The sequence below is a fragment of the Prunus dulcis genome, chromosome 1, assembly GCF_902201215.1.
Source record: "Prunus dulcis chromosome 1, ALMONDv2, whole genome shotgun sequence".
In the NCBI taxonomy this organism is placed as follows: domain Eukaryota; kingdom Viridiplantae; phylum Streptophyta; class Magnoliopsida; order Rosales; family Rosaceae; genus Prunus; species Prunus dulcis.
The window spans coordinates 1046024-1073739 of NC_047650.1; the positions used below are offsets into that span (position 1 = coordinate 1046024).

Below are 27716 nucleotides of genomic sequence, written 5' to 3' on the forward strand. Positions count from 1 at the left end.
GAAGTCCATATATGGCATTTTCCTTATAAACTTCGCAACCTCGGCCTCAACTCATATAAGCCCAGCAAAGCGGGGCCCACCTCCCTGCCAATTTTGTCAGTCTTTTCTATTTTTTTTTTCACCCAATCACCGAATCCATGCAAAGATCCCATTGTCTATGCACTCCCCTCTCACGCGCTCTCTCCCTCTCTCTCTGTCGCGCGCGTGGTCAACACGATAAATCCTTAACTAGGAGGATCCCGAAACAAAAGTAGTACAGCCTCCAGCCCCCGGCACCGCTCCCGCCACGTCATCAACCCGAACCGATGACACTTGCGCTCCATCTGACGTGGACACATCCAAACCGTGGATGCATTCGGGTCAAGCCTCGCGTAAAGATTTGGAGGGAAATCTGAGAAAATATTAACGCATGATAAATGCAAAATCTGGAAAAAAGAAAAAAGAAAAAGGAGAAAAAGGAAAAATAAATACAGAGCAGAATGGTTGTGTATTTTGTAATTTACAAAGTGGCAATTGCAAATATTTACAATCCAAACCAGCCCTCTTTCTCTCTTCCTCTGCCTCTGCCCCGCCCCCTTCATCTCTCTATGTGATTCGGAGAATTGCGTCGTCGGCGATCGGGCGTGTGCAATCGGCGAAGTGCCGGTGACGGGGTCCAAGGGGCTTTCCGGGGAGGTAAGATTTTCTTGAAATCTTCCTTTGCCGTTTCACTGTACGGTGTTTTTGGAATTAGTGAGATTGAAATATAGGCATTTTGGGTATTTTTGCTTCAGATCTGGTGGGTTTTTGTTTGCGGATTTTTTCTGTGAGAGAATTAGGGTTTCTGTGTCGGATTTTGCTGAATTTGGAATGAATTAAAGGGTGGTTGTGAAATTGGGGGCTTTGGTTTGCGGTGGTTGATGTAGATGGACGAAGGTGTGAGATCTGTTGGCCCTTCTGGGGTGTTGGTGAAGAACAGAAATTCTTCAGGTTGCTTAATTGTTAGAAAGAAACCGGATGGGTTAAGTGGTGGTGTCGGTTCTTCGAGTTCTCGGAAGGTTTTTGAACCGAAGAAGGAGAAGAAAAGGTCGAGGTTGGTCTTAAGCGATTCAGGGTCTAGTGATGAGATAATGGTGCCTCCGCCTCCCCGTAGAAAGGTAGGCTCTGAAACTCTTCGGGTTTGTAATGGTTTAAGAGCATTAGATAAGGGCGCTGTTGAAGGGAGCGAAGTTGGTCAAAAGAGGGAAAGATTGGAACATGCTAGGCGTGATGAGGATGGTATGATCGGTAAAAGTTTTTTGGATGAGAGTGGAGGAAAGAGAAGTAAGTTGGAGGTGTTTGAATTCGATGAGTATGATGCAGAAATTATGCGAAGGAAACGGTTCAATGATGGGGTAGTTGATTTTGGGGGAAGAAGGTTTTCCGGATCACAAAGTGGCATTAAGAGGGAATTTGAAACTAGTTCAGGTAGACATGCCGTTGACAAGAGGAAGAATTTGTACTTTGACAGGACAAGTAGCTTGAATCGGGGAGATCATACTGACAGGGGTAGTTTTGAGATGAATAGGGATGGAGCTCAGCTGCCCTTATTGAGAGACAAGTTCATGGGTCAATCAGAGGAGTCCATTAGGCTACAGGGTAAAAATGGTGTTTTGAAGGTCATGGTGAAGAAGAAAAATAATTTGGGTGGGCCACTGGAGAACTATAATTTTCACAAATCTAAAGAAAGTAGAAAGGCTCCAAGGAGTGAAGATATTGCGAAGAATGTTATTGTCCCTCCATTTTACTCAGAACCAAAGCTTCTTGAGAAACCAGTTTCAGTTGTTAGGACAGAGAAAAACCATGTGAATTTGCGAAAATCATTACCCACTAAGAGCAGTAAGGGCTCCGACTCTGATTCAGAGGATAGTGATACATCATTGAAGCTCGGACCAAAGAATGTGGAAGCCTCTAAACCAATGAAGAGGGCTGTTTGCAAAGATGAAGATGCTCCTTCATGTGAAAAGACTCCTCCAATCAGAATCAAAGAAGGTAAAGTTAGACGTGGTAGTGGCACGGAGAAGCAAAAACTACGTGAAAGAATACGGGAGATGCTCCTGACTGCAGGCTGGACAATAGATTATAGGCCGAGAAGGAACAGAGACTACCTAGATGCTGTGTACATTAACCCAGCAGGTACAGCTTACTGGTCCATCATTAAGGCTTATGATGCGCTTCAAAAGCAATTAAATGAGGAAAATGAGGCTAAACGTAGTGCGGAGGGGTCTTCATTTTCACCTATAACTGATGATGTACTCAGCCAATTAACCAGGAAAACTCGAAAGAAGATTGAGAAAGAAATGAAAAAGAAGCATAGGGTTGATGCTGACAGTGAGAATGCAAGAGGAGTCCGTATAAAAAGATCTTCAAGTGTCAAGCATGATCCAGACAGCATGGATAGTGTTAGTTACGAGGAGAAACTAAGCTCCTACTTAAAGCAGGGTGGTAAGTCATTCAAGGGTAAAATGAACGAAAATGGTTTTGCCAGTGTGAACTCAAATGGGCAGAATTCCTCTCATCATTTACATGACAGTGTTGAAAAACCATCCTCAGGATCTAGTTCTCATATGCCACATGGAAGGAAAAGTAGAAAGCTTGGAAGGTGTACTTTGTTGGTTCGTGGTTCTAAACAGGGGGCAAACTCAGAAAGTGATGGCTATGTTCCATATACTGGAAAAAGGACTTTGCTTTCCTGGCTGATTGACTCTGGAACTGTGCAGTTGAGCCAAAAGGTGCAGTATATGAATCGTCGAAGGACTAAAGTAATGCTGGAAGGGTGGATTACAAGAGATGGCATTCACTGTGGTTGCTGTAGTAAAATCCTAACAATCTCAAAATTTGAGATTCATGCGGGAAGCAAATTGCGCCAGCCATTTCAAAATATATGTTTGGATTCTGGGGTTTCCCTTCTGCAATGTCAGATAGATGCATGGAATAGACAAGAGGATATTGAACGCATCGGTTTCCACTGTGTACAAGTTGACGGTGATGATCCTGATGATGATACTTGTGGCCTCTGTGGAGATGGTGGAGATTTGATCTGTTGTGATAGCTGTCCATCAACTTTTCATCAGAGCTGCTTGAATATACAGGTATATTTCTGTTATTTTTCTGCAGATCACAGGATATGGTTCCCAAATTGATGCTATCTATATTTTCAACAGTGCATTGGGTGTAATTTGTTTCCCTTGGGATATATTTTGGTTCATTGAGGGTTTTTGTTCCCTCTACCTATTTAGTTCTGTGAAGTTGAGGTTCACTTTTGATAGAGAGGGATTGCAAATTTATCTGTGATCTTGAGATCTTAGAGGAATTTTTAGATTGTGAGTCATGGAATTAGGTGTGTTTCTGTGGTCTGGGAAATGTTGTCGAATGTGCTTGCAAGTTTTGACACTTAAGAGGAGCTTAATACAAATCTTGTTTATTTAGATGTCTTTTGCCGGCAAACTTGGAGAAACAAGTTTGATTCAGTTTGCTAATAAATCTGAACTAAGAATTGTTCTTAGTGGTTTTGGGAGCTTGAGGAATTGATTTACTCTTGTTCACTCTTGGTTAGGTATTGATATATCTTTTCTCATTGCAGATGCTTCCTCCAGGTGATTGGCACTGTCCAAATTGTAGATGCAAATTTTGTGGGATAGCAAGTGAGAATGTTGCTGAAGAGGATGATACAACTGTTTCTGCACTGCTCACTTGCAGCCTCTGTGGAAAAAAAAGTACTCATCCTTTGTTCTTCTGAAGTTCTTGGCATCTGCTTATAGGTTTTGTTACCGTTGCTTTCATATGCACTGCTTGAAATATAATTTTTTTACTTCTGTAGGTCACATATCATGTAGTCAGGAAATGGATGCTAGTCCTGCTGATTCTCCTTGTTTAGGCTCTTCCTTCTGTGGACAGAAATGCAGAGAGGTATTTATTTTGGGGTTCAAGCATTTTATTGCCTTGATATGTGTGTGCATGAGGTGACTGTAAATAACAAGGTTGTTAAGATATGAGTATAATTTAAGTATGTCTATTTATTCCCTTTTTTAGTAATTTCTTTTATATTTAACCAACATAATTTATTTATATTGCATATTGTATTTGTTGGGTTCCTTCTTTCCTTGGTTAGTTACTCTCTGAATAGAGATCCAAAGAGGATTTAGCATTTAGTTTTTAACTTGGATATTTTATTTCTTTTCTCAATGGCCAAACATAAAACAATTACAATGCCATAGTATATATTTTTCATGTAATAATACAACAAACTTCTGGCCATGAGGTTTGAATCCATGATCTCCTCCAATAAAGTAGAGATTCGTTGTCATACTTGAATAGCTCCTCAATAAAGTGGAGGCCGATTGCATGCCACGAAGATTTTTTGAAAGAATGTGAAGTGTTGAAGTTTTTTTCTTCATATTTTTATTACCTAAAAAATATCAATTTATATGGTGTTAGAAAAAATGTAAATTTTGGTAAGTCGTTTTTATTTATTTATAAATCACAGTTTTTTTTTTCCTTCTTATTTCTCTGCAATGATGTTGTTCATTGGCAATAACCTCAATGGTTTAGATTGATGTAGAAATGGTGTTTTTCTTTAACCTTTTCTAACTTTTGTGTTCTCGTTTTAAGGCACTGACTTCAAACTTTAATTTTGTTGCTTTTTTAGCTCTTTGAGAATTTGAAGAAGTATCTTGGGGTCAAACATGAACTAGAAGCAGGATTTTCATGGACACTTGTTCATAGAACAGATGAAGATCAAGGGTTTCCTCAAAGAGTCGAAAGCAATTCTAAGCTCGCTGTTGCTTTGACTGTTATGGATGAATGTTTTTTGCCTATTGTTGACAGGAGGAGTGGGATCAATTTAATTCATAATGTTCTTTATAATTGTGGGTAAGCGCTGATATCCATTAATGTTGATTTAGCTGTCATCTTAGAAAGTTTGCTTTTCAACTCTCTGATTTTCATGAACAAGACCTTGCTACACCAAATAGAAGGTGGGGTAGATATTGAAATTCAAGATAAATACATGCATATGTTGTGTTATATTTATCTGCTGGCTTTCAAGATTAATTGAGAGTTGTAAACTTGATTCCAAGTAAACTTTTTATATGTGTTTTTTTTTTTTTTTGGGTGTAAGATACGCTGCTGGGTGTTTGAGTAATGATTTATTTTCTCTCCCTTTTATTAGATCGAACTTCAATCGGCTGAACTACGGTGGATTCTACACCGCTATCTTAGAGAGAGGTGATGAAATAATTTCTGCGGCATCTATCAGGTACATTCTCATATATGAGGACTATTTATATCTTAGTTGTTACATATGCATTTTTTTCTTCACTTTTTAGGCTGCATCTTTGGTTTTTTTTACTTGCATTGTTTATAGATGCCCCAGTTCATTATTTCAGTTTCCCCTTTTGTCAAAAGAGTTAGTAAAGGGTCATGAGCTATTTTTTACTTTCTACTAGAAGGATTATCAAATGCTGTTCGTGCACATGAGTTGGTGAAGGAGCTAGTGTAGGAGGAAGAGTAAAAGTAGGAAATAATGGAAGCTGAAGTAATCTACAAGTATCATGCCATCTTTACTTTTTAAGTCTATCATTAATACCTTTTCATATGATACTGGTATATATGTGATTGGCAAATAGGTTTGTTATTATAATAGTATGTGTATGTGTGTGTTTGTATTATCATTGGTAACACAGTCAAGTATCATGAGTTACTTTCCTAAACCAAAAAACATCATGAGTTGTTTATACTTTATATTTTCAACTTTTTGGTAACTGATTGTCTTTAACTTATTATTTTAATGCGAAGTGCTGTATGATAAGTTTGCTATTGTTGAATTTAATTGGGGTCCCCAAAACTACTGCGCTTGTGCATTTGTTGGCATGACAATGAACATACCTTTGAATTGTTTACTGTTTATAACTAGGTTTTGGTATGAGGGGAGATTCTTCTCAAGTTGGTTCTTGAGATCAATGGTTCTCTATTTGGTTTATCATGTAAACACGTTCTTTTAAATTATGTAATCTACTTTCTGGTTAGGTTTCACGGTACGAAGTTAGCAGAGATGCCATTCATTGGAACTCGTCACATATATAGGCGACAAGGGATGTGCCGTCGGCTTTTTTATGCCATTGAATCGGTAAAGCTATGAGAACAATGCATTTTTGTTGATTTTATTTGTATGGAAAGGATATTTGAAAATTTTTAACTTGAATTTGTTCTCTCTCAACTGTAGTCTTTCCTGTTGTGTTTTCTTATATGGCATTGATTGCTCTGGATCTTTCTATTTTGAAGGCTCTATGCTCTCTAAAGGTTGAGAAATTAATTATCCCTGCAATTGCGGAACTCATGCATACATGGACAGAAGTTTTTGGTTTTATTTCTATTGAGGAATCGTTCAAGCAAGAAATGAGGTCGATGAATATGTTAGTGTTCCCTGGTATAGACATGCTACAGAAGTTGTTAGCAGATCAAGAAAATGAGGGGAACATGACAGCCAACACAGGTTCTATTTAAAGTGTTTTTTGATTTTCCTTAATCACAACAATATTAGCCTGTTCTCTGACTTTGCTTTTCCTTTCCACCCTCATTTTCACCTTGCAATAGATTTAAAGCAAATGGATTGCGAAGGCAAGGATTGTATAAAGCCTGGGGGCGGAAGCAAATCAGACATTGGTTCTCCGGCTAGTCTTGATGGTCATGGGTCTGATGAAGCTGGTTTGCGTCCTATCAATGAAACAGTTGATGAAGCTGCTGCTACGGATTCTGGTTCACGACGTATCCGTGTCTCCTTAAATGATACTCCTGTGATGAGTGGTTCTTTAGATGCTTCTGATGAACTTAAAAATTTAGATTCCACTGAAAGGAGTATATCTTCTGACTCTGCTTCGGGGGCTGAATTGGCTGGATCTACTTTTGACAAGGAATTCCCTCCTATTAATACAAGCCATGAAGCTCTAGAGACAGAAAATAAACCAGTGCTGGATTATCCTGTTGAAGATAAAATGCAGTCTACCTCTCAGGGGGCTGGTGCTTCTTTAAATAACACTTCCATGTTGAGTAGTAGGTCGTCAGATGCTTCTAATGAACGTAACATTCAGGTTTCAAACAAGGGGACTACATCTTCTGACTCTGATTCAGAAACCAAGTCAGCAGAATACGCTTCTGATGCAAAATGCCAGTCACACCCTGATACAGGCCACAATAAAAAGGTGGAAATAGAATCCATTTTGGATTCTTCTCTAAAAGAAAACTCTTCAAAGTCTTTGGAAGAAGGTGCTTTGGATGATTCCTGCGAAGATGATTCCCATGAAGAGAATGTTGATGTGGCCTGTCTTGAGCCTATTAACTCTTCAGGAGAAACTTTTGCAAAGAACACCAAGGAGGAAGCTAATGGAAATCCAGATTCCAGTTTCTGTGATGCAAATGAGAGTTCCTTGCCAAATAAATGTGATTTGGATATTCAGTTTGATCGTGAGACTAAAAACGAATCATGCGTGGCTTCAGAAGTTGCTTCCGATGCAATGGATTGTGAAAAGAGCCTTCCTCAAGCATCTAGTGATGGTTCCAGGACAGATTCTGGGAAGGCTGAATCTGGTTCTCTTTGATATAATTAAGAAATGTTTGCTGAGTTCTGTATGCCAAACCATAAATCTCTCTGAGTGTTGGAAAGCATCATTTGTTCACAATTTTGCGGGGCATTGGAGCTGATGGCGATACCCTGATTTGGATTGCATGAATAAGAAGAATTTGTTACAACTCCAAGGAAATTGATAGTCCTTTGCCTTGTTTTTAGTATGGTTTTAAGGTTCTAGTTCAACTTTAAGTGGACTTCAAGATTATTTCTTATCCTTGGAAGTTGCAAGATGTGCCATTGTTGCATCTAGGATGGTGTTATGTACAATTAAGTCAACGGTGACGTTGCTGATGCTAAACGACGTTTTGAACGTCCCTGGTATGGCAGTAAGAGACTGATGCTGCTTCAATGTGTGTATATCTGGATCTGCTTGATGTGAAGTTTGGGATTTTTCCGATGTCAGCTCATCACATGACAGGTGGTATAAGAAAATTCTTTAGAGGTGTTTTCATGTTAAATTTTAACATTTGTACCTAGTGCCGGTGCAGCATTAACAACAGACCTCAGCCGCAATTTTGATTGCCCAACTGTTTGGAAGCAACAAATTTCTGTATTGTCAACTTCTGTAGCTCAGATCAGCTTCTCATTCGAAATTTCAAGTATGGGGTTTAATCATTGACTTTTATTCTTAGCGGTATAGGTGCATGATAAGTGAAGGTCTCTTGAGTGAAGAGGAAAAAGGTGCTCTGGTATTGAATGGAGTTGTTCCCATGCATTTGATGATGATTTGCCATAAAATGTCTGAAGCACTCGTTAGATGTGTAGATTTATTGGACTTAAAATCCCATTGCTCATAGGATCATATGAGGGCTCATGCCTGTGTATATTTATGTTCCTTTGAACTTTAAAGCTCTTCAGTTTTGTTATATTCAAGCTTCTCGTGTTCTTCTCTAAACCAAGGCATGTTACGTTGTACCTCAAACTACTGTTTTGTTAGAAATATTGTGAAATGTTACCTCCAAAACAAGTTTTTTTTCTTCTCAATAGATTGTTTATTTTTAATTGGATTTGTTGATTCGTATGGTCATCATGGGATCCACTTCTAAGAGACGTGCGTGCCTGCATGTGGTAAAACAATGTGGCCCTTATTCTTCGGCTCGTATAAAATGCCGAAATTCAGTTGAATGAATGATTATTGCTCTCTTCAGATTTCACATTTTAAGAGATACAGAGGGAGGCAATGGACATGTGCAGAGGCGTAGCCCCGTTCCTCTATGGTGTGATTCACCGACTCAAGCGTCGGTGGGGATATCGGAGGAGGGTGGAGGTTGAAGAAGAAGAGCATGGTTTGATTAATCGGAGGAGGGTGGAGGTTGAAGAAGAAGAGCATGGTTTGATTAATCGACGGTTCAGAGTCGTGGGAATTGCAGTCATCATTTCGAGGAGGTTGAAGAACATTATGTCTGGTCATATGGTTTGAAGTGTGTAACTTTGTATATGCCATTGATCCCTGACCATTTCGTTCATCATATATGGACTGTATTGTTCGACATTCCAAGCTTAATTTTATCAAATTTGCTCATTAAGCCTTCTAATTTTTGTAGTTATTGATGCCACTTTATTATTTATTCTCACCAATTTTTTTTTTCTTTCCCAACTTCTAAGATTGGAGGGAGAAATATAGCTACGACCATATAGCTTCCATGTTACCGAACTTAATCTAGCAAAACTTTTTGGCTAAGGACTTGAATCTAAAAATTCCAAAAAGAAAATATGGATTGATTGCTATAATATTATAAGATTTTATTGGCCAAATACTAATTATTATTATTATTATTTATTTTTATAAAGCTAATAATTTTGTAAACAAACAAAAAAAATTAGTTTCTTTTTACAAGAACGATATCCGAAACTAGTCTAATGTATGGGAAGGAAAGTCGAACCCGACTGTCGGCGGGTGGTAACTTTGGCTAATTGGCCTAACCACGTCTACAAAAGAAAGAAATAGTTGAGCGAAAGCTATTTTAAAAGAGTGAATTAACTCCAACAGGTACAAAGTCCGTATTCTAAAGAATTGCCTCCTCCGTTTTCACAAATGGAGCTATCAGCAGCAGCGCCACCCGGTATTCTTAACTGTTCATCTCCTCCACTAAAACCGAGGGTTAGCTTCGCGGTTTCTCGTACAGATCTCACACCCACCCTTCCTTCTCTACGCGCATCACCTTCTTCACTGAACCCAAGCCGCCACTTGAAGCTCAAACACATGGACTCTCAGAGAAGCCTCTCACCGCGTGCCTCTCTGGCCGAAAACAATGGCTCTACTCTGACCGATTCCCCGACCCCAAATAACTCAGGTAACCCTAACCCTAATATCAATCATTGAGCTGGGTTTTGAAATTTAAATTGAATTCTAATTGCTGGGGCTGTAACTCTCTTAGGGGTCCGAATTGGGGAGGTCAAGAGGGTGACCAAGGAGACCAATGTCTCGGTCAAAATAAACCTGGACGGCACTGGAGTTGCTGATTCTAGTACTGGGATTCCCTTCCTTGATCATATGTTGGATGTCAGTATTATTTGCTCTTAGCTCTTTTTGAAATTATGTAGTTAAAATTCATTCTTTGGTGAAAAGGCATTGATATTATACTTGTAAACTCAATTTACAGTGATGGGTCTGTTTTGGATTTGTTTTGAAATAGATTAAATTGATTTTCTGCTTAGAGAGGCTGTTTTAGTGATGTATGGTTCTGTTTCATGTGCTTTTGTATATAACATGATCCATTACTTATTTGTTGTATTTTCTTGTTTATTCTAGCAACTTGCTTCACATGGGTTGTTGGACGTGCATGTAAGGGCTATTGGTGACATCCACATTGATGATCATCACACAAATGAAGATGTTGCTCTTGCTATCGGAACGGTACTCTAGAAAGCAGCCCATCTTGATATTTCCTTTGGGTCGCCAGCATCTTTCTTCTGTTTTGAATCCATATAATCTGTAGAAGCCCATCTTGATAATCTAATTCTGCTTGGTCTGCAGGCTTTGCTTCAAGCACTTGGTGATAGAAAAGGAATCAACAGGTTTGGTGACTTCTCTGCTCCTCTTGATGAAGCACTGATACATGTCTCACTGGTATGTTTAATACAACCATTTCACTAAAATAAATGTATAATAATATTTGACAGTAAGGAAAATTTTATGTTGAATTCTTAGGCTTTATCTTTTGATTTATATGAATGTATGAGAGTAAACTTGGTGCTATCATCAAGAGGGACAAAGTGTGAGGGCCAAGCTTGATGGGGTCTTGAGACTAGAATGGTAATTTTTTCGGAGGGACAGTTGTTCAGCTGCTGTAGAATCAATTATTGTGTCAATTGGTTTATATGTCCTTTTTTAAATTACTGTTCTCCAAAATAAGAAGTATGCTTCATTAGAGGTTTTTGTTCAGGATTTATCTGGCCGACCATATTTGGGTTATGATCTGCAGATACCCACCGAGAGGGTTGGGACATATGACACTCAGGTAGTTTAATTTTCTTCGTCTATTTTTAAATCTAGGCTTCAGATTCCTGCTGCATATATTTTTTTAATTATCTGCAGAGCACAAAAACTTGACCAGTCTTGTATAGTGGGATCCTTTCTTTCTATTTGCTTTTGGAAATTTTTAGGTGTTTAGAGTTACTAATTTTTGTTTGAACTGTCCTTTTCATAGCTGGTGGAACATTTTTTCCAGTCTTTGGTGAATACTTCTGGTATGACACTCCACATCCGGCAGGTAGTGTGCATAGCTTTTTAAAAATCGTAATTCATCCAAATATTTGTTTGTTCAGACAGAGACTAAAAGTGAACTTTGATGAATAAATTGCCGTCTCTCTTTGTGCATGAATCAATTATCTGTACTTTGAACATTCCTTTGTGCAATATGAAATGGACTTGTTATTCAACCATTTCAGGTGCATAATCTTCTACATATGTCAGTAACTACACCAATTACTTTTTTCTTTTGATTCATCAACTAGCAGGGCTATAATGGTTTTCACATTGCTCCAGTTTTAGTTTGTGACAGAATTTTCTACTTTTGGTTGGGCACAGCTTGCTGGAAGAAATTCTCACCATATTATTGAGGCAACTTTCAAGGCATTTGCTAGGGCTCTCCGACAAGCCACAGAACATGACCGACGTCGCCTTGGGACTGTGCCAAGGTTTGATATGAACCAATTTCATTCGAACAGCTTTGACTGGATAATTAATCTTTTCTTGATCTTTGGTGAATCAACCATGTTACTCAATGTGTTATTTACTCTTTGACATATCAAACTTGATCTTAACTTTGTGGAATCTATTATGTGCAGTTCAAAAGGTGTCCTGTCACGTTCTTGATGCTCCATAGACCCTCATTTTTCTTGAAGCATACATCAAGGAGATCCAGTTTGGTGATTTCTCTTTATGTTCTAAGATAAAAGCAAGTTAAAGCTCCACCATGTTAAAGACAAGGCTAGTTATCAGATCTCTAGTGATAGATGTCAAGTCGAAAACGTAGACGTGAGTTGTTGCATGGCTGGTATTTATACAGCTATGCGAACAAAGGTGTTGTATATGTATCATTACAGTGGCAATAAGTTATTCCTGATTGGTGTAAAAATAATGGGCACTTAGGTTCTTGTTGAGTATTTAGGTTCTTGTTGAGTATTTAGTGGTTTTGATGTGGCAAACAAATGGTTCTCCTTCTCGTCCGAAAGAAATGCATTAATGTCTCTGCTCCATTTTTGCTAAGATTTGTTCCTCGTATAAAATTACAACATATGGCTGCTCATAAGAAATTCGTCAAATGAGGTACATATTAATAGCAAAAGAGCTTTACACAACAAATTTGTTTATGGTGTTGAGAAATGGTGGAGGCATCAAACTGAAGCTCTCTAAGTTCTCTCCACAAATCAACTGATTAAACTTGGTGTAAGAGATACGCGTGCTGCCCCTAAAAATCTGATGCCTCACAAAAACTCTTCAGCTGTATTCAAATCATTCAATATCTCAGACTTAACTTCTTCAGGCAGCGGGGCAGATGGCCCTGCCTTGGAATAAAAGCCGGCCAACGATCTTATCGCTTTCTCAATCTCAACATAAGACTCCTGCAAGTTATTAACCAAAGACTAGATTTCTTAGCAAACAGTGAACTAATTCAACAGTTCCATGTCCTTGAACATACAAGTTAATTAGCTATACCTCTTGAGCCACCTCTTGTTGTCCTCTCCAATTGCCCAAATACTCTCGAATCGACTCCTTTGCTGCATCTGCAGTACGCCTGAACTTGGCATTATCCTTGGGATCTTCATTCAGCGATTCGCGCAATGTCTTCACGACCTCCTTTGCTGACTTCAAGTAAGCCTTCGGCAACACTTTTCCAGACTTGGTTTTCTCATTAGGGTCAAACAGTGATTTAAGAGCACCTATAACTCCATCCTTTTCCTCTTCATCATCCGACTTATCATCAGCCCAAACCGTTGATGGTGCTAAGCCATAGTTAATGGTCAGAATCGTAACAATCGTGGCACCAGCTACAAAATGGCGGCGACTTGATGAAGCTTCTTGAGAGGGTAGCTCACACCTGGATTGTACTTTATCTGTTATGTTGCAAAATAACAGCCAAAAGAGAAAAATTGTGTAGTGAGTGACATCTCCATCAGGTGAGAACCATTATGCAGTCATATATCAACCTTAAACATTTGCTTAGATGTTAGTAGTACAGATGGTTAGATGGTTAGATTTTTGGGTAACCAATCTGTGAGAAGAATGCATGTAGACTGAATAAAGATGATATAGTTTTCAACACAACACAACTTTCACTATGAAAACTTCCAATCTAGGATAAATCACAATGCACCTTCTGTTTCTGCCATAACCTCTAGAAATAGAAATAGAAATTCAGGTTTGTTCCTCAAAAGAAAAAGAGAAAGAGATAAAATTCAGGCTAACTACAGTTGATACAGAAAAAGCACATATATGAAACTTTCAGGCCCTGAAAAGAAAACCCAATAGGATTTTTCAGTACTTACACTCTTTGGCAGGTTTCAAGGTATTCTCCCTTGTCCTGGAAATTACAGGGGGAAAGGTCTTTGCTGCAAGAAGAACATGAACAGCCATTCTTCTTCAATTAATCTCAAGCAACTTGACTAGCTATATCCATTGCATTCTAGAAATCAAAACAGCTGCAATCTCTTGAATTCTGCTACCCTACTGCCCCATTTGCTCAGAGTTTCAGCTTCATCACACAGAAAAAGCATTATACTCAAGAAAGCAACTAAATTTCCAAATAACATAAGTCAATTAAATATCTTTGCTGTTCAGAATTGAAGAGGTGTAGGCAAAAGAAGAAAGAACTTGGTACTTGAAAACAATTCCAATGGCTGGATGATCGCTTGGAGAAAATCTTTTTGTACAGTCTCTGCCTCGGCTTCTAGCTTCTAAATTGTTTCTGGTCATTTTCGAGTTATGGGCTTTATCCACAGGGACACATATTGAGATTTTTGATTAAAATGAAGGATACAACAGTCATTATTAAAAGAAGAAATGACTTTTCGCACTCTATTTGCAGAGAAGAACTTGCATACGGTGATACTATTGTTTTGTTATTCTCTATTAATAACGTTTTCGTGATAAAAATCACAAAACATTCATATTTACGTAACATGCAAGTTTTTCTCTTATTTACTAAAATTTTCCATTTGGGCTTTAATAAATTTTTTTTTTTTTTCCTACATGAGAATTAAAATTCTAAAATTTATACTGTTTTGGGACCCATATCTTTTGAGGATAGTCGAATAAATGATGGACGGCTACGAATTCATCAATAAGGAGTGCACGTAAGGATGTGCCGCAGCCCATAATACCCATCTAGGGTTTTGGGCTTTACGAACTTCCCCCAGATATAATCCTTTAAAACCATCTTTTTCTTTCATTGGCCCTCTCTCACCCGGCGCGCTTGCACACACACACGCAGAGTCACAGAGAGAGAGAGAGAGAGAGAGAGAGAGAGAGAGAGAGAGCAAACCCTAACGCCGCAACCATGGTGAGCTAATTCCTTCCAAACGACTGGTTTCGATCAGTATCTTCATCTCCAACCTTTAATCTTAAATCTTACTTTGATTTTCTTCTGTTGCAGTCTCTCGTCGCAAATGAGGAGTTCCAGCATATTCTGCGTGTGCTGAACACCAACGTCGATGGAAAGCAGAAGATCATGTTCGCTCTCACCTCCATCAAGGGTATTGGGAGACGTTTCGCCAACATCGTCTGCAAGAAGGCCGACGTAGACATGAACAAAAGGTTCCTTTTTTTCTTCTTTATTCTTGTTTATTTCCCTAAATAAAGTCATAGATCTATGTAGCCCAATGTGATTTATCATTTCCCAGCTCTTTTTGGTTATTAGATGTAGCCATTTAGTTAGATTTTATTCATTTATGTAAATAACAATTATTAAATCTTGTTACTTTGACAACTTTTTTGCATCGTTTTGATGCTGGAATGCATTATGTATTTCCATTTCTTTTGAATCTATTGGAATTTTTATTTGCAATTGTAATATTTGAGCTGATTGTATTGGCACATCAATATTTGAATTATAAACCTTTTACTCCAGTGGTAAGTGATGTGGGCTAGAGAATAGGGACCCTATGTTATTTTTCATCTTCATATTACTGTATGATACTGGGTTATAAATTGGCAAGCGAGTTCAGTATTGGGTGCACACGAGATCACTATTTAGTGTACATGGGTCTAATTGAGCCACACTGCAGGGCTGGTGAGCTATCTGCCGCTGAGCTCGACAACCTGATGACCATCGTGGCCAACCCACGCCAGTTCAAGATCCCTGACTGGTTTCTGAACAGAAAGAAGGACTACAAGGATGGTAAATATTCTCAGGTCGTCTCCAATGCTCTGGACATGAAGCTCAGGGATGACCTTGAGCGCTTGAAGAAGATCAGGTCTGTTTTCTAGTTGTTTTGCTTGTGTTTCAGTATTGGTTTTTTTTTTTCTTTTGTTGAGTTTCTGATTTATTGTTGTTGATGTCATCTGTTCTCTTCTTGTTATGCTTCTGTCCACCGACTCTTTTTTGTGTACTGTTGGCTTACTTTCTTATTCTAATATGTTTATGCTGAATGAATCTTAATATGAGCTTGCATAGCGCTTCTCTTTCAGAGTTTAAATATACTATGTAATCGGTTAGCAATATTGTCAGTGATTGGCAATTGTTCTAGATAAGATTGTCCTAGAGCATTCCAGGCTACCAGCTCCAAGTTATATCCTAGTATCTGGGAAGTAGCCAAGTAAATTTATTTTCCTTTTTGGCCCTTGCATACTCATTCCTAGCAAGAAACATATTGGAAATACAAGTATTATAATGATCTGGGGTCAGTAATTTGTCTATTCATCTGATATATTAGTAGGTGAAGGATAGGCCAGACATGATGATTGTCATTTTAGTTAAATTTGGGCAGTTTATCTAAGTGGTTTTACTTGACAGTTTTTGATGTTTACTGGCCTACATATTATCTACTCAGATGAACATCTATGTTGTTTAAGACTATTGGGCTTGGAGTTGTGACTGATATTTCTTTCTCAATGATCAGGAATCACCGTGGTCTTCGACACTACTGGGGTCTTCGTGTGCGTGGACAGCACACCAAGACCACTGGCCGCAGGGGGAAGACTGTTGGTGTCTCCAAGAAGCGTTGAAGAATTTTTATCGTCATTCTTGGATGTTGTTTGGATATCATGTTTGCGCATTTTGTTTTACATTTTCAAATACCCTCTAGTTTAGCAACCTCAATCTACTTCAGTTTTGATGGATTCATGCAGTATGTCTAGCTGTCTTTTATTTGTTCCTTTTGGACTGCTTGGTCTTTTGTGTTTGAGGATAGTATGTTATGCAATGGAATTTGATCCCCAATATTAGTTAAAATTCTCAATTATCCATTTTATGATTTGGAGATTGTTGATAGGGCAATGCCTTTCTGATTAGTATGGCTTAAATGGGCCGTTACCTTTTTCTGATCGGTGCAGTCGAGTGGTTTGTAAATCATATAAAAATCATGCACATATTTGGTTTAGCTGGCATCGAAATATATTAGTGCAGAGTGGTTTGTTATATCATAGCAAAACCAATGCAAATATTTGGTTTAGCTGGCATCCAAATGCTATTGCGTCCCTTTGTGCCAGTTTAGTGTCGTAAAAACTGGTTATCTAATATGTTTCGAATATAGTCACGGTAACTTGAGCCTTGAATGCCAACTCGGCTTCAGACCCAGTTGTATAGTAATATGGTTCTGTAGTACAACTCAATCACGTGTTACTTCAAGCTTGTCTCAAATATTGAAAGAGGTGTTCCTTCAAGCTTGTCTCAAATATTAAAAGAGGTGTTAGTTACTTCAAGCTTGCCTCAAATATTGAAAGAGGTAAAGAGGTGTGAATTGGAAACCACCACAAGATGAAATTGCATGCAAAACTTGAGTTTTGATTAGTGAATATGGTGTTGGCAACAATCAAGCGTTTGACACACTTACATTTTGGGGGCGTGCATATTTCGTGAAACAATAAAAAGAACGTAAACTTGTGTACTGTTTTATAGACTGTTATGTGTGACAGTTATTATGCATGGCATGTCGTGATTAGCCGAATAACAAAACGGTGTTATCTATTTTACAATAAATATTATTTTGTTATTTGGCCAATAACAACACAACACGTTTGATAACTTTACGTGGCAGTTTGTAATTGATCAAGAATAGCAAAACAGTGCCGTTTCACACAAGTTCTTCTGCCGTTCCGCACTTTCTCGAATCTCTGAACAAAAAAAGAAAAACAGAAGGGGGAATCCAGTTAAGTCCAGCTTTGAGTTGAGTCCCTCCCTAAAACACAACCAACTACCCCTAGTTTTTCCCACTTTCCCAAACTCCCAGCAACATCTTCCTCATCCCTCTTTCTTCCACTTTCAGACTGAGCACTCTCTGTAGCTCTCCATTTTTATTAAATATAGTTTTTTTCGAAAATCCCTAGCCCCAGGATGGCCGGAGGTTCTCATCCCAAGGGCCCACCCCACAAGCCATCTTCTTCCTCCTCCGCCTCTAGCCGCAAATCTCGCTGGGAATCTTCCCCCAACCCCGCTGCCGCCGCCACCGCCATCACCACCAAAAACAATCCATCCGACCCCAAACCTGCGAAGCCCAACTCCGGCCCATCCCCAAAACCCGGCGCAACCTCAACTCCGTCCCATCCCAAGCACCCGCCATCTCCGTTTCCCTTCCCCGACCCGGCCGCTTTCGGCCCACCCCCTCCCCCAGTCTACGGCTTCCACATGCTCGAGCGCCGAACTTTCGTTCTCGCCGACGGCAGCGTTCGGTCCTACTTCGCTCTCCCGCCCGATTATCAAGAATTCCCTCCGCCCATGGACCCGTCCGGCCGGTTCTTGCCGTTTGGGCCTGGTGGACCGCCCGGGCCTGGCCCGGATTACTGGAACTCGCTCGGGCTAGATGGGCGTGGCCCCGCAGAGGGGCCCGCAAAGAGAAAGTACGCCGAAGAAGAGGACCAGAGGGATAAAGCAGGGGAATTTGGGATGCGCCGGCCGCAGTTTATGCAGCATGCCAATCCAAATGGGTTTCCGGTGGGTCCTGGTAGCCGGGGAGAGTTTTTGGCGGAAACGAGTAGCCCGTTTCGGCGGGAGGCGGCGGACCAAGGCCGCGGTGGCGAGGGGGCGAGGGCTAACAAGTACATGAGGATTGGTGGTGGGGGTTATGAGAGTGCGGGATTTAGGCAAGGTGGTGGTGGTGGTGGTGAGAATGTGGTTCATAAGCATGTTCAAGTTGATCAGAGTGCGTTGAAGAAGGCGTTTCTTAATTACGTGAAGCTGATTCATGAGAATACGCAACAGAGGAAGATTTACTTGGAGGATGGGAAGAATGGGCGTCTGCATTGTCTTGCTTGTGCCAGGTCTGGTGCAAATTATTTGCTTTCTCTACGTTGCTGCTTTTAAAACATGTTTATTGTTGATAGAATAATGTTTCATTGATTTCGGCATCTTCCGTTTATAGTGCGTACTTAGGCTACGGGCTGTTCTAGCTGTTAAGTGTAGGATAAGTGGACGTGGATGAATTTTGAGAACTATGTCATTTACATTCTTCCCCTTTGCCATTGGATGAAATCGATGGCATTTCTCTGGAAACGTTATATAGGTTACGCTGTTTTTATAAGTTAGGAACAGCTGTTTGTTTTTTGTTGCTTACCAATGCATTGCTAGAATCATCTATTGCATGGGCTGATGACGAAGTTGTAATGTATACATTTTGAAGGAGTACGGGGGGAAGAAAGGTAAGGGTGGAAGCTTTGATGTTGTAAGTGATAAGGATGCATAATAAAATTACAGCATAGATTTTAGTATTGTCTAAGTCTTGACTCACAGTGTGGTCAAATATGTTATACATAGATAACTATAGTGAGAGTTTTTCGTGGAGATATAAGTTATATGTATGTATTGAGGTTTTTTATTATTATTATTTTTTTTAAATACAAGTAGGATTTATTGATTATGCTGTCCTTCTTGTTGTTGACACTACTTTTTGCATTAGCTATTTGGTGAAATTTCAGGACAACTGTGTTGGTCAATTCCAATAGACCTTGGTACACATTTCTCTGCTTGTGTGTGTAATTTATCTGTGATCCTCTAGGATATGGTGGCCTTCCATCCAATGTGCCAGACATGTGTGAACAAGGACATATGCTTTGTGTTATGTGGTGGATATGAATTTTTTTAATTTATATTTATTGGTCTGGGTGGATGTGAATCTAACTTGCTTTATTTGTCAATAATCAAAGGGCCATCTCTAAACGTATTTATGAAAGTTTACTTTGTTCAGGAAGTCTTAGTTATCTCCCCTCTTTTATCTTATCGACTAAATGGGATCAGGAAGTTCTATTTCCATACTGGTTAAGCTTTCCAGCAAATGTATTAGGTTTTAGGAACAATCGAAAAAGACATTTCACTTTTGGTGGAGAATGAAGACTGGTTATCTCCTTGGAGAGAAAATCTCCCGCTTATCTTTCTCTAATAATAAGGCTTCCACTGTGTGTTTTTTAAATGAGAGTTCATTGTAGGTTTCTGAAAGCTTGTTTACTGCTTTAGTGGAAGCAGCAGCTTTGTTATATGGTAGCTGCTGTTATAGTGTAACTTCAGGGAGGTTTTCATTTCATATGTCTTGGTTTGTTCTTTCTGTATGCAGCTGATAGTTCTACTATCATCTCTTAGATTGGAACTTTACCTAACTAACTTATTTTGATTCAGGTGGTCGCAGTTGTTTTGATAAGTTAGGCTATCCCCCAGGATGTAATGTTTGTTTTCTTTGAATATTATGCTTTTCTTAGATTTCCCTTTAGAAATCTAGACCCTGAAGGTGTTTGGAGTATCATCTGTCCTTTACTTATTGGGTAAGAAAGGATGTATTATTTTCTATTTACGTCATTACTTTCAGTCTATGTCAATTTTCCTACATTCTTATATAGTAAAGGTGGTTGCTGATTATGCCTATACCTTTATACATATTTGGGGCCATTATTTTTATGTTTTAGGACTCTTAGTTAGATGGTAGCTCAAAATACCTGGTTAGTTTAGCCTAAAGTTGATTGAGATGAGCTTTCTGGCCAGGCTAAGATTCAGATTGGGTTTGCTGGCTTATCAGAAATATATTTGACTTGAGTAAGCCTTAGGTCATCCCAGCTTATATCCCTGATTATTCAGTGCAATTGAATGGAAGTTGGATATGAGCATTTAATTTGATCCTTGCTTCATTTCCATAAGTGTAAGTTGTGTCTCTATGCTTCTTTTAGATTGTTACCAGTGCTGTCTAACTTGTTGCAAAATGGGCACTGGCTCCTCATTTCTAAACTTTTGAGGTCTAGAGGCTAAATTAATTCGATTGGATCTTTGGTTTTGTTTTTTGTTTTGGTAGTTTGAAACCATTGGAACCCAATTTGTTTGATGGGGAATATGTATATGCGTAAGAAAGGAACCTCATGACCTGTGTTTGTTGTGTAGTAGGATTTTCGGTGGTTTAGAAGAGCTTATATTTCAACCTGTATTCATGGCACGTCGGTGTACAAACTTGTATTCTTGCCATTCCAGGGTGAATCCATTGCAAATATTTAATATTATCTTTCTTTCTCTGCTCTAGGACTTCTAAACTATCAGTAGATTTTTGTTTCCAAATGGCTGTCTTTACTTGTTCTTCATTGATCTTGTATTGTGATGGATAGGAGCCGAGCGCATGTAAAGACTCATTTTTACTGCTTTTTTAATACTTGTTTGGGCCATGTGGTTTTGTAGATGTTATATGGTTCCATATTCTGGTTAGTGGATTGGTATTGGTTATACAGTGTACGCAATAATTTCCATTTTTTGTTTTCCTGAATCCTATCCCGTCATTGCTAGATATATAGAGTATGGAAATGTGCGAGACAGAGATTTAGTAGAAAATGTGTTTTGAGCTTATTTTATTGGTAAGGACTCCATATGTGGATATTTCCTTTCGTTTTTTTCCTTCAAAAAAATCAGACACCTCTGTATACTTTGTTGCTGACTGGTTCTGATTGGTTGATTATCAGAGCCACTCTGCCGTGTGGTGCGAGTGTGCCGACGAGGACATCGGGCCCTTAAGGGGGGTGGATTGTAAGATCTCACATCAACCAACGGAGAGGGGGTGATGTGCCTTATATGTGCACACCCGCATCCATCTAGCACGAGGCCTTTTGGGAGCTTACTGGCTTCAGAGTCGTAGGAACTCCGAAGTTAAGCGAGTTGGGGGCTAGAGCAATCCCAGGATGGGTGACCCACTGGGAAGTTGCTCGTGAGTTCCCAGAAACAAAACCGTGAGGGCAGAGAGGGGGGCCAAAGCGGACAATATCGTGCTATGGCGGAGCCGATCCCGGGGTGTGACATTGATGCCCTTGTTGTCTTCTGAGTTATGTCTGGAATGTGAGTCATGAACCATTCCATTTGTAATGGTTGGCCTTGAATTTGTGAACTTTCACTCATAGGCAGCAGACAATTGAAGCTGATTAGCATGTTGACTTTAATTGTAAAAACATATGAGGCTGACTCTCACAATGGAAGTAATTTCCTACAGAGTCTTTCTAGGATTTTTATACTAATTTTCCTTTTTTATAGATACTTGTTCAGGATTTTGATGGGTGACGTCTTTGTGGCTACATTTTTCTTTCCATGCTTTTTGTTCCCCTCCAATAAGTTGGGATTCTGTTGGCTTTGCATTCTCGTGGTTTGAATTATTTGCAGTGGCATGTTTCTGTATGAACTAAGTTTACAAGAACCTCTTCCGAATTGCCTTTCATCACGATTGGAAGTAATAGGACTACCTCTGTCTTCTTTGTTCCTTTATAATTTTCAAAACCTAGACCACTTGCCATCACATTTGCTTGAATCATTTGACATGGTTCATTAGAATACTAGGAATTTCTCCATGTATGAGTCAAAGGGACAAATTATTGTTTGTTGAAATAATATTTATGCAAAGACTCGGAAAAGTCAATAACCTATGCAGGTATGTGTGGTTCAGCTGACCTAGTTTGTGTGATTGTAATTAGTGGTAACTTTAAAAAGTGTTGCGGCAAAGGTTTAGAAGCCAACTTTGCTTAACTAAGGATTATATGAGAGACTTTCAGGATTGGTGTTTTGATGTTTGACTAGGAGAGCATGAAACATAAGCCCTCCTATGGTGCTGAGTTTACCGCTTTCCCCTGTAAATTTGTGTGTGTGTTGTGGAAATTATGCGCCATTGTGGTAAAACTGACCTTTTGCTGCTGTGTAAGAGAATTTAGTTTGCATGAGTTACAGTTAGATGCATTTGTTGGCTTCTTATGTGCAGTAATTACTCCAATACATGATATTTTCTTATGGATGGTGCTAGAGTTCCTCGTGCAATCATCGCGTTATCTATGAATCTGAGGCTTGTGCTTGCACATTTATTTGTGTATGCCCCAAGCGTATAGAGGTATCCTTTTTCTGTTATAAATTATTTACCTTGTGTCAGGGTCTTACATTAGGTTATAACACCTAGGTGATATCATTTGATGAAACTATGAACATGAATCCTTGCTTAAGATGATAGAATGATATCAGCTCATTAGTATACTCCTGGTAAATGCATCTTCTTCATTGCCCTTTTGAGTTCGAACTTAATGGGTCATAATGCTATCTGAAAGGTAAACCTGAAACACATGTTCAATTCCCTTGATATGCATAATTTCAGGTCTTCTAAAGATTTTCCGGATATGCATAGTCTCATCATGCACAGTTACAACTCTGATAATGCTGACTTGCGTGTGGATCACTTGGGCTTACACAAGGCTTTGTGTGTTCTGATGGGGTGGGACTACTTGAAGCCTCCTGATAACTCAAAGGCGTATCAATTTCTTTCTGCTGAAGAAGCAGCAGCAAATGTGGATGATCTGATTATGTGGCCACCTGTGGTGATAATTCATAATACAGTTACGGGAAAGAGTAAAGATGGCCGCATGGAGGGTTTGGGCAATAAAGCAATGGATAGTATTATTAGAGGTATCGTTTCCTCCTTCATAGTTCATACTGTGCCATTCTTTATGCTGTTTCTATCAGAATGTACCTGTGGATAGGTTGGGCCCAGGTCAAGTAAATGCTCTGCATGCATCCTATTTTAGCCCTGAGCCCTTTATTTGAATCTGCAATTCTGGAGACCACGTTTGAAAAGATTAAATATCTTTATTGGATGGAGGCAACCCTTTCTTAAATACAGCATACTGCCCGTCTATTCCATAGGATATCTCTGCTTTGTTATCTTCCTCCTGGAGAATATTGTTAATTAGTTTGCCATAGAATATCTCTCAAACTCCTCCAGTTTTCATTGTTATAAACTCTGCAACTGTCACCTTTTATGGTTTGATTGATTTGAGTGTGGAAAGAAAGGGTCTTGCCGGTGCATGTGAATTAGTATTAGTGCCTCCATGATAATATATTGGTTTGGTTTTATATACTTCTTCTGGAACTTGGGGACATGGTTAGAAATCTTTGTTATGCAACTTCTTGATATGGCCTTGGAGCTGAGTGGCAAATATAGAAGGCATTTCTTCCCTTAGTTTGCAAGGATTAGGCCACATGAAGATGAGTTGTTGCATATGTCATCTTCTTCTCCTATGTGCCATCATGCCATGCTTGTGTTCTACTTTCCTGCGGCAATTAAAGTATGGTTGAGATGAGCATATGCCAAACTGATTCTATGCAGGGTTTCTAATTTATGTACTCCTTTTATTGCTTTACCTTCTAAGCACCAGCAAGGAATTTGGGTTGGTTGAATCTCATTCTTCATTTTTAATGGTTCAGCCTATGGTTTGTCCTCCTGTTTGGGGTAATGGTCATCATGTACGTACGTGCTTAATTGCAATCTATTTTATTCTCGTTCTCCAGGGTTTCAGTCTGATGTCATCCTTTTTTAATCTACTCCCCCACCCTTTTTTTGATTAGTTTGATCTTGTTAACCAATTGTTTGATTTCGACTTTGGACAGAACAATTCCTAACTTCCATGGTCTAGTGACTTTGAAGACACAATTACTCTGTGGTCCAGTCCAGACCACAATTTGTTAACTTTAAGCCAGTTAAGCTAATCTGTTGTGTTGGCATTTAAGACTGCATTTCCTTACAAACCTTCCTATTTAATGGATTTATTCATTTTGAATTTTATGTGATGATTAAATTAATCCTTGCGCATAGGCTTAGCTTTTCCCTATACCTGTACAACTGCTCTTACTACTAGCTAAGAATAAGGAAACCTGGGTTTGGCTTACCAGGATCTTGGACTTCTGATGTCAAAGATTAACAAGCGCAAAAAATAAGAGTCTCTTTCAAGTTGTCTTAAGTTTTCTGTTTGTAAAATTTTGGTTTTTCATGTGATACATGAAAGGATTTGTTAATTCCCTATTCGAATAGGCTGGGTATTTTCTCATATTGTGTTATCTTGAGGGAGAAGAATGCTGGTGTCAATTGTCAGAATTTTCGTTTTACCTGGTATGTGCATTACCTGACATGTGCATTATCACATCCTTTTCCCCTATTTTGGTGCATTGCTTGATCCTACATGATAAACTTCACTTCGTCCATGCACTTCAACTCCAAGCCATTCAGCCAAAAGTGGCAAATTGGGCCAAAACCTCCTACTGAACTGAGACAAACCAAGAAGGGCACTGTCTGGCAAAATGAGCAATGTTCTCTGATCTCCCATAGATAGAACCTAGATAAACTTGAAAGGTTTACTCTACATTTGATTTAAACTTTTGTTAAATGGTTTCCCTTGTTTAATAGGCTTGGTTGCTATTTTAGGTAGTTTCTTTCAAACTCTCTAACTTCTTCATAATACATGATAGCGGTTTTGTGCTTGGCTTTTTTATTCAACTGCAAAATGATGCCATTTGTATAGGCAAGTGACCCTAGCCTGGTTGTATTTAGAGTTTACTTGTGTTGCAAATAACATATAAGACTACTACTACTTTGTTTTTCTTTGTTTTTGGTAGTTTATCCTCCGGTTACTGGATCTTATACCTTTTTTTTGTTTATTCTTTTTCTTTTATGCTTATGGACATTACAATTGATATTTGCAGTCTATCATCTTGTTATTAGTCGGGTATATTAGCTACGTGCTTTTGTATGTATTTTCTGTTCATTTAGTCATGAGTACATATGGTATGTTTTCCTTGCACCATGTGTGAGCCTTTTGACGCTGGTCTGGTGGTCATCAACAAAACCGTTTTCTTAAAGGTTCCTATCAATAGGGGGTTGTTTTAAGTAGCTTTGGATTTTCAATAGAGAATCTGTGGCTGCCTTTTATGGCTGCTCGCAGTCATTGTCATGGCATGTGGAACAAATAGAGAGGTTCCATTCTGAGCCTTGATGGCTTCATTGTGCACTGAGAGAATTTGCCCCAAAAAAAAAAAAAGAGGAAGTCCTTTTGACAAGTTACCTGTTTTCTTGTGGCATTTCTGATAAGCAGATCTTGGATTTGGGAGTGGCAAGTCAAAATCCTTGTACGGTAGAGATGGTCATTTGGGTATGACTCTGGTTAAGTTTTCGGGTGACGAAGCAGGCCTTAAGGAGGCCATGCGCATGGCAGAATTCTTCGTTAAGGACAATCATGGACGTAGGGCTTGGGCTCGTGTACAGCCCCCAACGCTGGGCAGTAAGGATGACGAGAACAATCCATACCTTGTGAAGTTGGATGAAAAGACGCGGGAGAAAAAGAGGATCCTGTATGGCTATCTCGGAACTGCTTATGACCTTGACAAGGTTGATTTTGACACAAGAAAGAAAGTTGCGATTGAAAGCCTAAGGGAAAACAAATCAACCAAGTAGATTCCTGTTGGCATTTAAGGTATTGTAGTTTATTTCCATATATGGTGTCATTTATTACTTAAATACCTTATCATAGTGAAGGTGATGGAAGCTTTTTGTAATTCATGGACAGCATTCTCTAGTGCCGTGCGGCGGCAGAGTCCCTTGGGATGCCTGCCTATTATTCTTGGAAGTGTAATGGCCTGTCTTGGTTGGTAAACAGCTTTTTCCTGCTACAGCTTTGCTGTATTCAGACACAAGAAGAGAATTCAAATTAGGAAGAAAAAAAATTTAGAGTGCTTGTATTTTTTTTTGAACAACTTGTCTGACAATTGCAGCAAATAATTGTTTAATAATTAACTTGAATGAGCCTATTGGAAGTTCAATTCACCAGGACTCGATTTATTTTCTACATGTTTTAATGTTTGATGTTAATGGGAAGGAAAATGTTAGTTGTAGTAGACTTTGATTGTCTGGTACAGTCATAGGGGTCTTGCCTGCCATGTGACTTGGGGTCAATTTCTACGATCACAATCCCTGGGACCTGTCTTTCCACGTCTAATTCCCCACCTCTCATGTGGGCTTGACACTCCATTGGGCCTCATAAATACGTCTTCATAAATGGGCCTTGGGCATATCACTGCAAGCCTATAGAAAAAATAAAAAATAACATAAAGAATTTCCAAAAAACTTCAAGGCCCGTTTGGTATCCTATTCAAAAATTATGAATTTTTTTTTATTTTATGACATGAGTTTTTAAATACTAATTTTAAGATCTAAAAAATTGTTAGGTATTGAACTCCAAATTATTTTTAAGATTTAAATTTTTTGAAATTAAAATAAAAAAATCACAAACCCTAGATTCCCAAATTGAAATTAACAAAAGAAAAGAAGAGAGGGAGGAGAGAGAGGAAAGAGGGAAGAGGGAAGAGAGAGAGAGAGAGAGAGAGAGTGAGGAGATAGATAAGGATGAGAGAGAGAGAGAACCGTAAAATCTCAATTTTTTTGTTTATAAAATTGGGTCTTTAAGTTGTTTTTGAGTTGAGCTTTTGAAAAATGGGCTTTTACCAAACGCAAATTATGGATTTTAAACTCAAGCGATATTGGGAAGAGGAGAATCGCCCTTAAGACCTCGAAGATGGTGTAAATACTCTTAACCACTTGAGCCATAGGCCCTTACTCAGTTTTTTTTTCTGCATTTTGTTCTCTTGTTCAAGTTTAAAATTTAAGAAGATTTAAATGATAACAAAATAAAAAATTTGCCAGGCGGAGAGGCCATGGCTGACTTGACGTGAATCTGTTATCCCATATCAGTCCATCTCATACAAAAGGAGGCAAAGGGTTGAGATGTAAATAAGATCAAACTATACGATTCCCGTTAGATTTAATAATATATTATATGATTTCTCTTCATTATAGGTATTTTTAAAATTGATAGGACTGCATTAGTTCCTAAACAGGAGGATGGCTGTTTGAATTGAAGACATAATTACTATTGCTCTAATTTATTATTATTGTATATGAATGATGCGTGTTTGAGTATTATTTTATTGTCACAATTCATATGAGTATTTTGAGTATGTACAAATGAATTTGCAAGAATAGGTGTGGATCTAGTATAAAGAATTTTGTTCCCATATAGTTTATTACAGAAATAACTAACAAAGATTCCTTTTGTTGTTACTCATGGAGCCCGACTCTGACTCAAAGACCGTGGTGTGCTGCC

The 27716-nt window shown here is 38.8% G+C and overlaps 5 protein-coding genes across 8 annotated transcripts; 4 read left to right on the forward strand and 1 right to left on the reverse strand.

Moving 5' to 3' along the window:
• The first annotated feature begins 429 nt into the window (after positions 1 to 429).
• On the forward strand, positions 430 to 8651 carry LOC117625470. Of its 2 annotated transcripts, XM_034357024.1 has the most exons (9): positions 453 to 675; positions 774 to 3110; positions 3602 to 3734; positions 3839 to 3927; positions 4667 to 4890; positions 5189 to 5275; positions 6046 to 6145; positions 6301 to 6511; positions 6613 to 8651. In XM_034357024.1, exons 2-9 carry the CDS (start codon positions 906 to 908, stop codon positions 7611 to 7613), a joined length of 4050 nt encoding a protein of 1349 aa, XP_034212915.1. In that variant the 5' UTR covers positions 453 to 675; positions 774 to 905; the 3' UTR covers positions 7614 to 8651. The 2 variants fall into 2 exon arrangements, with proteins under 2 accessions (XP_034212910.1, XP_034212915.1); XM_034357019.1 differs by having other exon boundaries at positions 430 to 3110.
• Positions 8652 to 9597: 946 nt separating this feature from the next.
• Positions 9598 to 12343, forward strand: LOC117614603 (imidazoleglycerol-phosphate dehydratase 1, chloroplastic-like). 2 transcript variants are annotated; one of them, XM_034343471.1, is made up of 8 exons: positions 9598 to 9936; positions 10021 to 10145; positions 10395 to 10499; positions 10620 to 10712; positions 11029 to 11103; positions 11293 to 11355; positions 11673 to 11782; positions 11933 to 12334. In XM_034343471.1, the coding sequence occupies exons 1-8, from the start codon at positions 9678 to 9680 to the stop codon at positions 11958 to 11960; spliced, it is 858 nt and encodes a 285-aa protein (XP_034199362.1). In that variant the 5' UTR covers positions 9598 to 9677; the 3' UTR covers positions 11961 to 12334. The 2 variants fall into 2 exon arrangements, with proteins under 2 accessions (XP_034199362.1, XP_034199363.1); XM_034343472.1 differs by lacking the exon at positions 11029 to 11103 and having other exon boundaries at positions 11933 to 12343.
• Positions 12344 to 12366: 23 nt separating this feature from the next.
• On the reverse strand, positions 12367 to 14074 carry LOC117614604 (photosystem II D1 precursor processing protein PSB27-H2, chloroplastic). Of its 2 annotated transcripts, XM_034343473.1 has the most exons (4): positions 13966 to 14074; positions 13634 to 13839; positions 12804 to 13201; positions 12367 to 12709 (listed from the first exon to the last, which is right to left on the reverse strand). In XM_034343473.1, the coding sequence occupies exons 2-4, from the start codon at positions 13719 to 13721 to the stop codon at positions 12572 to 12574; spliced, it is 624 nt and encodes a 207-aa protein (XP_034199364.1). In that variant the 5' UTR covers positions 13722 to 13839; positions 13966 to 14074; the 3' UTR covers positions 12367 to 12571. The 2 variants fall into 2 exon arrangements, with proteins under 2 accessions (XP_034199364.1, XP_034199365.1); XM_034343474.1 differs by having other exon boundaries at positions 13634 to 14045.
• Positions 14075 to 14518: 444 nt separating this feature from the next.
• Positions 14519 to 16558, forward strand: LOC117636433 (40S ribosomal protein S18). The gene is made up of 4 exons (XM_034370924.1): positions 14519 to 14646; positions 14740 to 14900; positions 15371 to 15559; positions 16205 to 16558. The coding sequence occupies exons 1-4, from the start codon at positions 14644 to 14646 to the stop codon at positions 16308 to 16310; spliced, it is 459 nt and encodes a 152-aa protein (XP_034226815.1). The 5' UTR covers positions 14519 to 14643; the 3' UTR covers positions 16311 to 16558.
• An 850-nt stretch (positions 16559 to 17408) lies between these two features.
• LOC117636184 lies at positions 17409 to 26398 on the forward strand. The gene is made up of 4 exons (XM_034370685.1): positions 17409 to 18560; positions 22886 to 23193; positions 25653 to 26030; positions 26124 to 26398. Exons 1-3 carry the CDS (start codon positions 17638 to 17640, stop codon positions 26009 to 26011), a joined length of 1590 nt encoding a protein of 529 aa, XP_034226576.1. The 5' UTR covers positions 17409 to 17637; the 3' UTR covers positions 26012 to 26030; positions 26124 to 26398.
• The last annotated feature ends 1318 nt before the right edge of the window (positions 26399 to 27716 follow it).

Coding starts and splice junctions, on each gene's coding strand:
- LOC117625470 (XM_034357019.1), top strand. CDS start 906: ATGGACGAAGGTGTGAGATCTGTTGGCCCTTCTGGGGTGTTGGTGAAG. Junction 3,111..3,601: donor AGAGCTGCTTGAATATACAG/GTATATTTCTGT, acceptor TTCTCATTGCAG/ATGCTTCCTCCAGGTGATTG. Junction 6,512..6,612: donor GAACATGACAGCCAACACAG/GTTCTATTTAAA, acceptor ACCTTGCAATAG/ATTTAAAGCAAATGGATTGC.
- LOC117614603 (XM_034343471.1), top strand. CDS start 9,678: ATGGAGCTATCAGCAGCAGCGCCACCCGGTATTCTTAACTGTTCATCT. Junction 10,713..11,028: donor CACTGATACATGTCTCACTG/GTATGTTTAATA, acceptor GTTTTTGTTCAG/GATTTATCTGGCCGACCATA. Junction 11,783..11,932: donor CGCCTTGGGACTGTGCCAAG/GTTTGATATGAA, acceptor TATTATGTGCAG/TTCAAAAGGTGTCCTGTCAC.
- LOC117614604 (XM_034343473.1), bottom strand. CDS start 13,721: ATGGCTGTTCATGTTCTTCTTGCAGCAAAGACCTTTCCCCCTGTAATT. Junction 13,202..13,633: donor CTTGAAACCTGCCAAAGAGT/GTAAGTACTGAA, acceptor GCAACATAACAG/ATAAAGTACAATCCAGGTGT. Junction 12,710..12,803: donor AACAAGAGGTGGCTCAAGAG/GTATAGCTAATT, acceptor AATAACTTGCAG/GAGTCTTATGTTGAGATTGA.
- LOC117636184 (XM_034370685.1), top strand. CDS start 17,638: ATGGCCGGAGGTTCTCATCCCAAGGGCCCACCCCACAAGCCATCTTCT. Junction 18,561..22,885: donor CATTGTCTTGCTTGTGCCAG/GTCTGGTGCAAA, acceptor GCATAATTTCAG/GTCTTCTAAAGATTTTCCGG. Junction 23,194..25,652: donor AATGGATAGTATTATTAGAG/GTATCGTTTCCT, acceptor TCTGATAAGCAG/ATCTTGGATTTGGGAGTGGC.
- LOC117636433 (XM_034370924.1), top strand. Junction 14,901..15,370: donor GACGTAGACATGAACAAAAG/GTTCCTTTTTTT, acceptor GCCACACTGCAG/GGCTGGTGAGCTATCTGCCG. Junction 15,560..16,204: donor GAGCGCTTGAAGAAGATCAG/GTCTGTTTTCTA, acceptor CTCAATGATCAG/GAATCACCGTGGTCTTCGAC.